Consider the following 15866-nt stretch of genomic DNA (forward strand, 5'->3'; position numbering starts at 1 on the left):
TGATCTTTTCTCACCCAATCACAACTGCAGCTTTTCAAGTAGTAATACTAGTAATGAGAATCTATTACTTTGTACCCAAACCAGTCTCACAGATGTCAATAGGAATTTAGCCATTTACTTCAGCAGAGCACTATACATTTATTATTGCTTTAATTAAATTCTTTACTATTTTCAACTCAACTCAATAGGGACCAGGGTGTTACCACAATCAGGATGTCACCTCTGGATGCACAGGGGTACTGTTTCCTTTTCTGTGTAAAAGCCTCTAGGCCTTTTGCTGCTGTTTCACAAATTCTACATGGCTTATAATGTTTGCAAAAGTCGCCCGAGTTGTGGGAGGAAAACCTCATTTATTTGTGCAGTTAAAATGACTGTATGGCATCTGCTGCTATAACAGCATTTGCTCTGTAACAATTCCTTCTGCTTGCATTATATTCCTCTGGCCTACTGCAGATAAAATTTACAACACTAAGATCACTGCTGATGAAACAGTTGTCAAACAGTCTCACCAAGTGACATGAGATTATCTTTACTAATATCCTGTTTGTTAAGTTGTTTCTGAGATGGAAAACAAACTGATTCCTAGGCTGTTTCCCAGATAGTCTTCCACTATTGTGATGGTGACCAGTATGGGTTTTATTTGTATTTTTCAACCTTGAGGAAGAGGTTTTCCTAACTAACTTTCTAAATTATTGCATACATTGCTAGAAGAAGTGGGACTTACTATGAGCTCCTCTACTGTGTCCCAAATGAGGCAGGATTAATCAATGGTGACTGATTAGATTATTATGGTGGAAGAATGCATATTTGGGCAGCCCAAATTTCAGATTGAGGGTGAGGTTGTGAAATGTGGTGAGGTTGTACAATATATGTAACACATTAACATATTCTTGCCATGTCACTGCAGAAGCCCAACTGAAATGGTAGAGGGCAGAGGGAGATATGGTGGTGGAAGCCACCTGGGTCATTCTGGGGATAGGAACATCAACAGGGTGTTTGTTGCTCCCAAGCTAACTCCCATAAATAGCCCTAGTGACAGTCCTCCTGAAGGTACTGCTACTGAATGCCAGGTCAGTGAATGGGAAAACAAAATGCATTTACCTGACCCGTTCCTGGGTCCAGCTCCAGTTGAGAGCCCCCTCCCTCCTGCTACCAACTATCTCTGCAGAGGCCACCAGTGAGGGAGGAAGCAGCAGCCAGGCACCTCTCCACCGTGCCTGGGTCCAGCTCCAGCTGAGAGCCCCCTCCCTCCTGCTGCCAACTCTCTCTGCAGAGGCCACCAGTGAGGGAGGAAGCAGCAGCCAGGCACCTCTCCACCGTGCCTGGGTCCAGCTCCAGCTGAGAGCCCCCTCCCTCCTGCTGTCAACTGTAACTGCTGAACTTTGCAACTAAGATTGTAGTGCCTGAATTTGCTTTCCTTTTCCCCCTCCTCTTCCTCCTCCTCCTCCTTCCCAATCCCCTTTCCTTTTGTGTCATGTCTTTTAGATTGTAAGCCTGTGGGCAGGGACTGTCAAGAAATACTTTTGTAAGCCGCCGTGAGAGCCTTTTTTGGCTGAATAGCGGCATAAAAATCCTTAAATAAATAAATAAATAAATAAAATATATCACAGAGGCCTGGTTGCATGAGACCTGGGAAGTAAATCTCTCCAAGCTTTGCCCACCTTTCAGCAGCTTTCAATACCATCGACCATGGTATCCTTCTGGGGCATCTGTATAAAATGGGATTGGGAGGCAGTTTCGTACGGTGGCTCTGGTTCTTCCTGAAGGGGCAATCTCAGGACGTGGCACTGTTCTGTCACTGTGGCAATTGGCCTGCAGTTTCCCTCAGAGGTGCTACTGGTTAGTCAAAAGGCAGATCTGGGATCTGGGAATAGGAATTCAGTGTGTACTGGATGGGGTTATTTGGCTAGACTGTTGCAGCCAGACTGTTAACCAGGCCAGTTTCAGGGAGCATGTGACTCCCTTGTTACAGCAGCATCACTGGCTGCCAGTCAGTTTCCAAGCAGGATTCAAAGTGCTGGTTATGACCTATCAACAACAACAACAACAACAACAACAATTTATTTCTTACCCACCTCTCCATTTTGATTGAGGCAAGGAACAACAGTAAATATAAAATACATAAAGCTGAATTAAAACATAATATACATTGTTAAAACATCCTAAAAACATTTTTAAAACATCCTAAAATTCTACTGGATAGGCCTGCCGGAAGAGATCAGCCTTAATAGTGCTCTTAAATATACTGATAGACTGTTAAGTTGATGAATCTCCTGCAGCAGGCCATGTATGTGTTGGGACCAGGCTATCTGAAAGACTGCCTTCTCCCATACAAGCCTGTCTTAAGATCTTCTAGAGAGGCACCAACATCAGAGCCGCATTTGGTGGTGACAGGAGAGACTTTTCGGTGGCCGCTCCCAGGCTGTGGGACTCCCTCTCTGCTGTCCTTCTGCTAGCAGGCAAAGACTGCTTTATTCAACATTACCTTCGGCCTGTAAGCGGGTCTGTAGATTGGGTGCTCTTTTTTATTTTGTAATTGTTAAGTTTTTATTTTATTTTAAGGTGTTTATAGTTTTAATCCATTTTAAATTGTTTTGTAAGCCTTCTTGGGTGTGATTTTGTTGGTAGAAAGGTGAGGTATAAAATAAATAAATAAATAAAATAAGACTTAAATGCTTGCTCTCTTTCTGTTTTTGATTCAGCTTCTGTAATCAGCCAGTTGCTAAATAATTTAATGGCTTTCTCAGAATTGTAGAAAGCTGCTGTTACAAAATCGATTTAATAGATACCTCCTGTGTGTTCCTTTTATCTGCAGCATAGCTGTCAGTCGGATGGGAACGCAATTTATTTCCATGGAACTGAAGGCAGCGAGTTAAATTTTGCCACAACACGAGATGTGGATCTTTCTACTGAAGATGCCCAGGAGCAATGGGCTGAAGAGTTTGAGAGCCAGCCCAAAGGGTGAGTGTTCACTACCATTTGGAGGTATATGGACTCTTATGGCATTACTCTTAGGGATGGGGATGGTTAAGAAGCTTTAGCTAAGCCCTTTTGCTTGCTTTTAGTAACATACATCTATTGATAAAACCCTGGCTCAGTGACAACACTTTAGTCAACGGTGAACTGTTTAATCAACCATTGCTTAAATAGTCCACTGTCGGGCAATAACCAACAGAGATAACCAACGGTTTGCTGAGTTGTTTTTCTGCACAACCGTTGCTTATCGTGTTGCGTGGCAGGCTCCATTGATTATTTTCCCTGCCGACAGAACCACGAGGCAAGACCGGCAGAAATTCCTGCCGCTCTAGCCCAACAAGCCCTGGGGAGCCGCCGATGATGCTGTCCCTTGGAGGGGCGCTGCCATCCTTGGCTCCCCATGTGCTTCCCAGCACGGGCACATGCCGGCCCTGGGTGGGACGCCACCGATCACGGCGCCCCACGTCTTCCCAGGGACATGCACGTCCTTTGCCGCCACCGCCACCACCCCACCCCGCAATCCATGTGGAGCCCCTTCCATCCCCTTGAGCTGATCCCCAAATGGATAATGGGGTGGGGGTGGGGTTGAAGGATGCCTCCCGTGGCTGGATGTGCAATGTCCAACCGCGATAGAAATTAATCTTCCAATATTGGAGGGGGTGCAAGGATCCGTCCTTCAGCTGTGACAAGGACAGCCAGAACAGAAGGGGAATCCTTTACTGCAGCAGGAGGGATGCAAGGGAATCGGACGTGCAAGCGAATGGGGAGGGGACACGCAAGAATCTGTCCTGCTTGTCACAGCAGCAGCACGGATCCTTGCACACACACACCCCGCCCCTCCATTGCCATCATTTCCATAGCAACAGGGCAGTGGGCAGCATCGTTATAGCCACCCCATCCCTGTTACTATGGAGATGAGGGCGAAGGACACATTGGTGCCGAGAGAATCGCTCCACTTAGAGGGCATCAGTTGTCTCGGCGGCGCCTCTTCCATCCCCATTTAGTTTCAATCCAGAGAGCGAAGCAAGCCGAAACAACTGAGGACCTCTCAGCAGAGCAGTTGTCTCGTTGCGTGACACGTGTGGAGACCGCTCCGGAGCGTCCTCCTCCTGCAGCAGGTGCATGCTGAGGAAGACCCGCTGCACCCACCGCAGGAGGAAGAAGCTCCAGAGCAGCCTCCTCTCATGTCACGCGACAAGAGGCTTCCACAGGCAAAGGATGCATTAGCACCTGCTGCGCCCCCGTCTCCTGTCCCTCTGCACCGGCTGCAGTGAGAACCGGCGGGCGTGTCGCCTCCAATTAACCCCTCCTCCTGCCATGAGGAGAGACACTTCTTTCTCCAGCAACAGTGCACCTCCACGCGGTGCATCTCCCCTCCGCTCCTCCCCATGGAATGGCAGCGCTCTGATAAGGTAAGCAATAACTCAATGAAGTGGGGATAGTCCACTCCACAGAGCAGCACTTCCGTGGTGCCAGAGGGCACCACGCAAGTAGTCATCGGTGGAGTGGATTAGTCCCACTCCATAGGCTAAAGTGTCATCCGAACACACCCGCTGTCTAAGTTTTACGGATGAACTTATCGGGAAGAATCAGTGGATTCAAAGTGATATATTAGTAACTTTTGATAAGTGCTATCGTATGCAAAACTCTTAACCTCTCAAGACAAACTTGTGGTATATCTTGAAGGAACTCTTGTGAAAAACCCCAGAATGAAGTTCCTAAAGGATGCAGCTCATGCAGCAATCCATAAAACTTTGAAAGTAATGTACAAATGCTTGTGCAAAGCTTATTCTCTTAATGTTTATGGGATTGACATCCCAAATCCTAAACATATCACACGGAAGAAAGTTCCATTGAAGCAAGTAGATCCTACTTCAGAGAAATAGGATCAGAGCGTGGGCTGGTTTAAATTCAAGTGTGTCGGCTTGAATAGTTAACATTTTGAACCTCAGTTTCTCCAAGGTTGAGTTCTATGACATGACTTACTCAACTTAATGTAGCAAATAAGTAATATAGCCATGCCAGTTGAAGTGCACAGGTTTAGGGTAACCAAGGCTATCAACATCCACCTGTCCTCCAGGTTTCAGAATAATAATAATAACAACCACCACCACCACGTTTGGCTATATTTTAGTCAGTTTTGAATATTTCTTTTGAAAACCAAGTAGAATTATTTATTACTACCATAAATTCCCACTTAAACATTCAAATGTTCAAAGTAAGCTGCAGTAAGCACCCGTGCCGATGGAGATGCATTCCCAATCATCCCTTAACTTCGGCCTCTATCAGTCACCTGACGCAGCCCTACAATCTCCCACTGTTCATGTGCTAGTCCTGGCTTCTCAGCCATTTGTGATAAGTAGCCAGGACTTCTCCAATTCCATTTTGGGCAGGGATTATCTATACACAATGTAAGCTGTATACCATGTTGTTATCAGTATTCATTACTAACAGTGATCGTCATCCACCCCTTCTTCACACAAGTTATGATGAATACTTTAATTCTGTGATCGCGTACTGCTTTTTTCACAGGATCCCTGCCTCATTCAATGCACAGGATGGACGATGTTCAGAGAATGGGTAGCTATTCAGTGTTTTTCTATCCTTTCTTTCTCTGGTGTTTCTCATGTTTACCGTTTATTATGAGGCAGTGATCCTGTTGGCTAAGAACTGGATGTGATCATATAGTTGAGTACTGTCACTTTTGCACAACTAAGTAGCTAAGATTGCCTGTTTTTACACCATAGTCTAATGTCTAGGGAATTTAATTCTGCGAGTTTCAGAAACAGTCTGCTGATATTGGGAGTATATCTTGATGAGTAATTAAAGGCTCAGTGGCCAGGGAGTAGTAAGCTGGGAGACAAAGACCAACACATGTATATCTGGCAATGTGCAGAGGATAAAAGAGCTATCATATTATGATAAAAGAGCCAGTTTCAAGGTCAAACTAAACATGGTTTTAAAGAAATAGCTAGCAGCTACATATATTTTTTTCCTTATAGAAAAGTAAGTTCAGGGAACACAATCTGGATTGGGAACCTACCATAGGAAATAGGGTAACTTAATTTTTTTGTACACTGCTGCAGATTGGGTTGCCAGAAAAAATTGCATTGTCAGGAAAAAAAAAATATTGAAAGGAATGAAAACCTTTTGGGGGGGATGTATTAGGACCATAGCAGGGGCCAAAGTGTGTGTATGTATGTGTGTGTGTGTGTGTGTGTGTGTGTGTGTGTGTATATACACACACACATACACACACACACACACTACATATTACCTTGGATGCTAGTCATGATTAGATTGGATCCCCAGCACTTACCTTTGTGTAAGAAAAAGTGATGTAACTGTTAGCTATATCTTTAAAGTAACTTGTAGTTTGACCTGAGACAGAGAAAAACTTCTGAGTCTTCATTCCTGCAGGAGAGCTGCAAAGACTCAGTGGCCCAGTTCACAGGACAAGATGCTGGTTAATAAGCCATGGCGGCTAATTAACCACTCATGCATATGCCAGGTGCATGCCACCCAGTTTTCTAATTACCCTTGCTGGGTCTGGCTTTTTGTTACATGCAAACCCAGTGAGGCTGGGTAGTTGGGGTTATTAACTAACCACCCAGAACCCATGTTCTGTTTCAGATTCTTCCTATATATTATGATAAAGTAACACTCTACATACTTTGGGTGTATACCCAATGGGTAATTAAAGGCCAAATGGCCATGGGGAAGTAAGCTCAGAGATGGCTTGAGCCATAAAAGTTGTCAAAAGGACTTTCAACTCAACCCCAGGTTTTCCCCCCTCACCCTCCTTTTGTTGACCACACAAGACTCCTCAGATTGTGTGATTCTCCTGTGCCCTGGCCTACATAGAGTGAATTATGCAGTAAATATAGTTGCTGATCCTCTCTTCAAAGCTGTTGTTTTTCCTGCTTCCTCAGTCTCTGACCCTAGCTTATACACTGTCATTTTTCACTGCCTGACCTGACTTGTACTGCTGCCTGCAGATTATCTGCCCACATATTCCCATGCTCTGCACTGTCTGTATCATCTTGCTCTTTCATTTGTCACCTTTTGTAGCCTACATCTCATTTATCTAATTCTCCCTACCTCTTTGTGTAAGAAAAAGTGATGTAGCTGCTAGCTATATCTTTAAAGTAACTTTAAAGTAACTACTATTTTCCTGCCAGTTAGGCACAAGCTGCTTTTCCTTCTCAAGACAATTTCCATTTCTTGGTCAGTTGCTCTAAGTCAGGGGTGGGCAGACTTTGGCCTTACAGGATCTATACTGTTTTTTTGCTAGAACCCCAAGGTGCACTAACCAGAGCCAAGTGCAAAATAGTGGCTGGGAGTTGAGCCAGGTGCAAAATGGTGGGTTAGCAGGGATATGGGAAGATCAAAATTCGAGATTGCTGAAGTTCTTCGAATTCCGACTCAGAGCTCATTCCAACTCAAGTCCGTATCAGCTTACGAGCTTTGTTTTTTTTCCCTTTTTGCACAAAAATCCATGCATCTATTTCAAAGGTATGCATCAAATTGTGTGCATCTTGGAAAAGTATGTATTCTTCTCCCATTGATTAAAGGGTATGTGTGCACATTTTTCAAAAGCATGCATTTTTTCATTAACATTTTTCAATTGTGCACATGCTGTCCACCACCATTTTTTAAATCCATGTATCACAATGCAAGCTCAGAAATATACGGGCTTTGTCTGCAGATCGCATCTGAATTCATCTTTGATCCAGATGGTGCAAACTTGGTAAATCCTGATCAAAAACTAATTCAAATGAATTTCTCATAAAGCCAATTGCCTACCACACTGATGTTCCATACAGTGGGATAAGTGCAGGTACAAATCTAAGTATAAGTTACCACAGATCAAGAATTCAAACACCTTAAATGAAAGAAGAATATACGTATATTAACTTTTTGTTGATGGTATGGTTAAAAGGTAATTTTAAAAAACCCACCTTGCTAAACTACTGCAAATTACTCAGTGATCTACCAGTAGATCCCAATCTACGTTCTGTCCACCCATGCTCTCTTGGTGTCTTCTTTTTAAGTCCTCTTTAAATGGTACTTTGGCTCATTTCCTAATCCTATGGTCTGAGGGCAGTAACATTTTGACAACCATCTAGGGTATTAGCCGCCCATCCACCCCCGGGCTAATTCTTTGCATTGCAGATTCATTCAATCTGGGGCCATAGCTAGATGGGGCGAAATCCCAGGGTGATCCCCGGGATTGTCCCTGTGTGTCCACATGATGCACAGGGGATCAGGGAGGGATGATCCCTCCCTTGCCCTGGGATCTTGCCTTCCCCTTAAGCCCCGGTTTTTCCACGGTCTCGGGCTGAGCCTGAGACTGTGGAATGTGTGGCGGGGCACTGCGGGTTGACCCGGCTCCTCACGATTCCTCACAGGGAGCCGCGCATGGGGTGCAGCACTCCTCAGGAGTGTTGTGCCCATCAGGGGTAGGGTGGGGGGAGCGGGGGAAATAATTCAAATTTAAAAAAACATTTACCTTTTGCGCACAAGCGTTCATGCGCTGCTGGCCCTTTAATAAAAAAAACTTCTGAGGTCGTTGCACGTCGCGTATAAACAGAGGAGGGATCTTGCAATAAACACGTTGTGAGATCTTCCTTCCTCCGTCGCATACTAACAGGTAGGTCTAGCTAAGGCCTGGATCTCCAAAGTTCAGTGTTTATTAACATGCTCCTTAAACATCTTCTGACAGTGTTAGAGGAAGCAGCTTGAAGCTGATTTGATGAAAAAGACAGTGGCCCTGTTCAGAAGACACCTTAAGCCACGGTGGTTAAGGCTTTAACCAAGGTGGTTAAGGCTTTTTAGTTAACAAAGAAAGCCTTAACCGCCATGGTTTAAGGTGTCTTCTGAACAGGGGCTATAATGCTAAGTCTGGAGGAAAAGAGTTGCATAGGGGTAGACTGACGCTACTTCAACCCTGAAATAGGGGGCATTTGTTTGTTCGTCTGCTCATTTATTTATTGAATTTCTATACCAGCTTTCTGGAACCAAAGCAGTTTAAAACAATTCAAAAAACGAGAATGATAAACAAATGCAAGCATAACAAAATATTTAAAACAATCTTACAAAGCATAACAATTTAATAAGCCAAATTAAAAAGCTGCATCTTGATCCCCTTCCTGAATGCAAAGAGAATGGGGAGCAGTTGCAACCCCAAAGGGAACGTGTTACAGGGTTTGGGAGCAACTCAGGAGCGCTGGACAAGTAGGCCTCTGTAAGTGAGGATGGGCTCACCCACACCAAGCAGGATATTCCACTATGAAAGTGGTATGAAAGTGGTATATAAAAGGCAAGAGCCACACTACTGCTTTATTATGGTATTAAAGTGCACTGCAGGATCTACACTATTGCTTTATAGTGGTACTGAAATGTATTGACAACTGTTGGGGCCCATGACACATCTACACCAAGTAGGATATAACACTATGAAAGCAGTATGAAAGTGGTATATGGTATGCATCATGGGCCCCAACACTTGTCAATGCACTTCAATACTGCTATAAAGCAGTAGTTTGGCTCCTGCCTTTTATATACCTCTTTCATACCACTTTCATAGTGGGATATCCTGCTTGGTGTAAATGAGCCTGATGTCTTCAAAAGAGCCTCTCTTGCTTATCTTAGTAATGGAGCAGGTTCATACTGAGACAGACAGTCTCTCAGATAGGCCCTAAGTCATTTAGGGCTTCAAACTTTATGGATTGAGCCTGGGAAACAACTGGCAGCCAGTACAGATTTTTCAGTATTGGAAAGATGTATTCCTGATATTGCACCAGTTAGCAGCCTTGCTGCTGTGCTTTGAACCAATTGAAGCTTCTGGATGCTCTTCAAAGGTAGCCCAATGTAGAGCACATCACGGAGGTGTAAGCGTGATGTAACAGGGGCATGCATAAGTGGTAAAATATAAAGATTGATTGCCTTAATGACATAATTAGGAACTACGGCCTTAGCCAAACCTAAGGTTTTACCCGGGATCATCCCGGGGTCATCCCTGTTCATGTAAATGGCACACAGGATATCCCGGTAGCAGGCAGGGATGACCTCAGGACAATCCCAGGATAAACCTTAGGTCTAGCTAAGGCCTACACAGGTTGCTTCTCTGAGATAATCTCTGCTGAAGGTACACCTCCCTTAGAATTCCAAACCTTCCAGAACTGGGCAAATGGGTCAAATGCTGGTGAGTGAACATATGAAGACAAAAGCAACATATGCTGCCCATGTATTTTCAAGTGTTATTGTGCAACGAGAAAGAAAGGACGGAGAGTCATCTGTATTAATTGTGCCTTGCATTCTTTTTTAGCTCCTAGATCTTGTTCATCTCACTCAATTGCTTTTGTCTTCCCTACGTAATGACTATAGGTCCCATCTTGTAACAATCAGTAGAACAGTTAAGATTTGAAAAGCTATAAGTAAATTGAAACAGTCACAATAACTGCCAAATCCGCCAGTTACATGCCAACTGACATTTGGTGATGTTTATCTGTTTCTCCTCCTTATTTAAATTAAGAGGGGAACTTTGACAGCTGTGTGTATTGTTCTCAGATACTATTGTACTCTTCTGAACATTCTAAATTGCAAGAACATTTTACACACACAAAAATCGATCAATTTACAGCACAATTTTATGTATGTATATACTCCAAAGTAGGTCTTACTGTGTTCAGTGGAGCTTATTCCTAAAATAGCATACATAGGATTGCAGCCTTCATGAGCTTTTATTCTTTTGTGTGTGCGATGAATCTTGACAAATCAATGTTCCTGATGTTGAAAAAGATTTGCCTACCTTTGGCCATTTTTGTGTGACTTACCCAAATAAACTCACAATCTTGATAAAGGTTTAGTTGTAAACTCTCCATATCTTTACTCATTTCCAAATAAGGACACTGTACATCTAGTTCCAAATAACTCTGTCTAGATTCAATTATAAATCTAAACCAAAACAAAAATGTATGCATAAACAAAACAAAAACTTGGCTGTATTCTGTAAACCTCTATTTTTCCCTCTAACAAAGAGAAAAGATGTATTCATTGTTGATTTCCCAGGGCTTTCTTCTGAACTCAGGTTTCATCTGGTTCATGTGATTAGCAGCAGTTCCATTATGAGCCTGTTTCAAGTCTTCCTACTAGGGAAAGTCCTTATTTTTTGGTACCTGCCCCTGGTAAAAGTGCTGGTTTTAACCTATAAAGCCTTTTATGGCTTGGGACCACAATACCTGATGGAACGCCTCTCCCGACATGAACCTACCCGTACACTATGCTCAATATCCAAGGTCCTTCTCTGGGTACCTACTCCAAGGGAAGCTCGGAGGACGGCAACAAGAGACAGGGCCTTTTCTGTGGTGGCCCCCCAATTGTGGAACAATCTCCCTGACGAGGCCCGCCTGACGCGACATTGTTATCTTTTCGGCACCAGGTCAAGACTTGTCTCTTCTCCCAAGCATTTAGCAATATGTAATTAGCCTGGGTTTGTTTTTGTGATTTTAAATTTTTGTATGTTGTTTTTAAGTGTTTTGATTATCCTATGTAAACCATCCAGAGAGCCTCGGCTATGGGGTGGTATACAAATGTGATTATTATTATTATTATTAATAATAATAATAATAATAATAAATGCTGTCCCTATTTGGTCTATTTAGGAATTGTTGGATTTGTCTTTTTATAATATGGCTAGGTCTTTAGGTTTTACCCTTTTCCCTTGGCTCTCTAGAACTCTGAGTGGAGCAGATGCATTGACTTTAGTATGCATGTATGTAAGCGTACAGAAAATATCAGTGCAGTGATCTCCTCCCCACCCCTAACTGGCTATTCCTTATACACATAGGACATTTTTGAGATGCAGCTGTTTTATAACAAGGGCAGGTAGCTCCAGTGTCTGATTAAACACAATGTTAACAACCTGCTTACTAATATATCTGCTTTAGAAGACGGTGTGGGACGGGCTGTGGCAGAGTAAATGAATGCAAAACACAGCTGTCAGAGAAAAGCCTTCATCAGTGTGTAATGGGACTGAGCACAGTGTGCTCAAGTAGTTACCCTTGGTGTGAGAAAAGAGATTTTGTTAGTATACAAGAGAGTTCCTATTTTCTGTCTGTATAATATTGGAGGGTATGCATTATGTGTTGTTTGCTTTGTGACTGTCTGAGGAGCCAAGCACCGTTTAGAAAATGGTTTATCTTGTGAACTTTTAAACTTGTCCTCCAGCCCAACATTCTCAAGCTTTAGGCAGAATGAAATAACTGAAATGAACCAGTTATTGAAAATCCAGATACAAGCCATTGCCAATTGACCCCTTTTAAATTGCAGAATAAATCTCTAATAAGTAAACCTTTTGTGACTGTTGTTCCAATTAAACAGCAGCCCCTGCCACTCATTATCATTAGGCTAAATTGGTCTCCTGAGAGATATCCAAATACAGTAACAACCCTGATGTACGTAGACCCATTTCAGTACCTCTTGGGCACCTCGCCTGTGGAGGAATCCACAACTGCAAGCATGTGGACTTGTTTAATCCGGCTACGGAAAATGAGTTTGCACTGTATTCAAACTGTATCTGCAAATCAGCAATCTTTGTGAGGAAAATTAGTTATGTAATTAGTATCTGATTAGCATGTCCCACATAAAGGAGTGTCTCCACTGATACATAAGTTTTAATAAAATATGTTCATGTGATTAGATAAACTTTGGATTAAACATCCTTACTACAATTTCTACATGTACTGACCCTAGCAGCAAAATAGTAGCAATGTATAAAGTTCAAAATGCTTCTTCAGTGGAACTACAATAACTCCAGTAGATGGAATCTACATATTGGCTGTGATCCAGCATGTATAAATATTTACATATTGATGATGATGATGATTTATTACATTTGTATACAGCCCCATAGCCGAAGCGCTCAGGGCGGTTTACATAGGATAAAAACACTTAAAAACAATATACAAAAATTTAAAATCACAAAAACATACAATTTTAAACCACAAAAATATACAAAAACAAATCCAGGCTAATTACATATTGCTAAATGCCTGGGAGAAAAGTCTTGACCTGGCACCGAAAAGATAACAATGTCGGTGCCAGGCGGACCTCATCAGGGAGATTGTTCCACAATTGGGGGGCCACCACAGAAAAGGCCCTCTCTCATGTTGCCGTCCTCCAAGCTTCCCTCGGAGTAGGCACCCGGAGGAGGACCTTGGATGTTGAGCATAGTGAACGGGTAGGTTCATGTCAGAAGAGGCATTCCATCGGGTATTGTGGTCCCAAGCCATGTACGGCTTTATAGGTTAAAACCAGCACCTTGCACCGGGCTCAGAAACATACAGGCAGCCAATGCAAGCGGTCCAGATTGGGTCTTATATGTTCGAACCTTCTGGTCCCTGTTATCACTCTGGCCGCTGCATTTTGCACAAGCTGCTGCTTCGGGACCATCTTCAAAGGCAGCCTCACATAGAGTGCATTGCAGTAATCTAACTTGGAGGTTACCAAGTTGTAGACAACTGAAGCCAGGTTATCCCTGTCCAGATAGGGGCATGGCTGGGCCACCAACTGAAGCTGATAGAAGGCGTGATCCAGCACATGCAAACATTTACATGCATCCACTGACTTTTTCCACTGCACCCTGTTCAGTGCTTGTCCAAGACACTTTTCTATCTGAGATGGACCCCAAATGATGCCTCCATCACTCACTAAGGTGATTCAGGCACCCACTTCCACAAATTGTTTCACCATACTGTATGGCAGGGCTGGCCCTATTGCTTCTAAATACATGCCTAACCTTCTGTTGGAAGGAATTCACTAACTACTCTAAAATTCTTTAGTTGCAAGAGCACCTTGAACATCAGGATGCATATTCTAGACAACATACGCATATCTTTCTACTAGACTTAGAATGGACTTCAATAAGAAAGATGTTTAAAAACAGCCTGATCCAATCCATGTCTCATCAAAAGCAAGACCCAGGATTGGTGTCAAGGGTTGGCATATTTGGATATCTGCTGAGGGTCCACACCCTAGCAGGGGGCCTACTGACAAGAGCCCGTGCAGTTTGCTTGTTCACCTGCCTCTTGGTTTGGCCCAGATAATAGTGGTGGTGTAAAGGAGAAGCTGTAGATGCCACTGCCTGCTTGCTCATGATCTCTCTATCTGGCAAGCAAGCAGGTAGTAGTAGGGTGACCATATGAAAAGGAGGACAGGGCTCCTGCATATTTAACAGTTGCATAGAAAAGGGAATTTCAGCAGGTGCCATTTGTATATATGGAGAACCTGGTGAAATTCCCTTTTCATCACAATAGTTAAAGGTGCAGGAGCTATACTAGAGTGACCAGATTTAAAAGAGGGCAGGGCACCTGCAGCTTTAACTGTTGTGATGGAGGGGAAAGTTCTCCATATATACAAATGACACCTGCAGAAATTCCCTTTTCAGTACAACTGTTAAAGATACAGGAGCCCTGTCCATCTTTTCATAGGGTTAGCCTAGGTAGTAGTAATAATGATGAAGCGAGCAGCATCAACTCTGGGCAGTGCTGGTGAGCAGGTAGACTAACTGAGAAAGAGGGGCTGCCCATTGAGGGTGTTTTGCCAAAGGGCCTTGTAAAATCAGGACCCAGCTCTGGCAAGTCCCATTGATTTCATTTCCTAAGTAAGTACAGGTAGGGTTGCAACAAATCTGGGCTTGTAACTACCATTATTATTTTTATCTTTGTTATCAGGAAAGAAAGAGAAGAGAATGATTTAGAAGGTTTATACATCCTGTAGTTAATTTTAAGACAGGTCATATTAATACTTTAAGTTTGACACCATAAACTCTACTCTTGCTTTATTTATTTCATGAGAATTGGATGACTTTCTCTTTCATTACAAGAATCTTACCAAACTTTTAATTTTTTTATTTTGAACATCCCTTATAAGGGGGTTATATCTATGGGGAAAGGCATAATATAGGTCACTCTTGATTGCTGCAGTTTTTAGGAATAGTGCTTTAATTGGGCAACAAAATTAAGCACATAAAATGCCAATAGACCATTGTGAATTTTCCTGTTAAAAGTCAAGTCAGGCTCAACTCTGGTCTACTATTATCTTGGGCCCAAAATGTCTATACACTCAAAATATAATTATTGTAATTCTAACCCTATCAGAAATTACCTTCAAATACTTTAGGTTTTTGATTTAACTAAAATGTGTTTACTATCCATACTTGTGTAGTCAAGAACATAATGCAATGCTCTCCCAATATTATTCATGCTTTTATGTTATACTAACTAAACAGCCATCGATTCCAGACTGAGAAGAGGGGACAAGGGAGAAATGGAAAGCTGTAGCTCTTTCCTCAATCCTATTCTTACTATGCTTACTGCCTATCTTCTTCCTCACCCTTTCATCCATCACTGAGGGCATTGCCAAGGCAGTGCATGGTCAGGAGAACACACAAGGCAAAGCCGTTTCTATATTCCTTATAAATCTTGTAAACCATGCAGCTAGTTTGAGTAATGGTGGATATGTTTCAAATCTTGTCTTATTTATCTTTTGCTTTGGGCGTTATTAGTAGCAAGTGCAAGTGTTTAAAAGGGAAAATATCCTAAATGTGCCTTGATGAACAGAATTCATTACAGTTTGCTTCTTGCAGGACTCTGTGGCCACTTCATTCATTACTGATGTTAGCTATGCATTTAAGATTTATTTGTTTTATTTATTAAAAACCATTTATATTCTGCCTTTGTAACTCAAATAAAACCCATTTAAAATATTAAACACAATGAGAGACAGCAGATTATATGAAAACAAATCACAGTAGGGAATCAGGCATAGAAACAAACTAAATATCCAGCAAGCAAGCTTGAAAAAAATGGTCTTCAGCTCTGAGTGGA

At 42.6% G+C, this 15866-nt stretch overlaps 1 protein-coding gene across 1 annotated transcript in view; it reads left to right on the forward strand.

Annotated features, from left to right (window-relative positions):
- Positions 1–15866, forward strand: part of RELN (reelin) — a 352879-nt gene that overhangs the window by 196237 nt on the left and 140776 nt on the right. Inside the window, 1 exon segment of the mRNA XM_063134189.1 lies at positions 2816–2961. Within this exon segment, the coding sequence (XP_062990259.1) occupies positions 2816–2961 (146 nt within the window).

This window comes from Elgaria multicarinata, chromosome 9 (assembly GCF_023053635.1).
Source record: "Elgaria multicarinata webbii isolate HBS135686 ecotype San Diego chromosome 9, rElgMul1.1.pri, whole genome shotgun sequence".
NCBI lineage: Eukaryota > Metazoa > Chordata > Lepidosauria > Squamata > Anguidae > Elgaria > Elgaria multicarinata.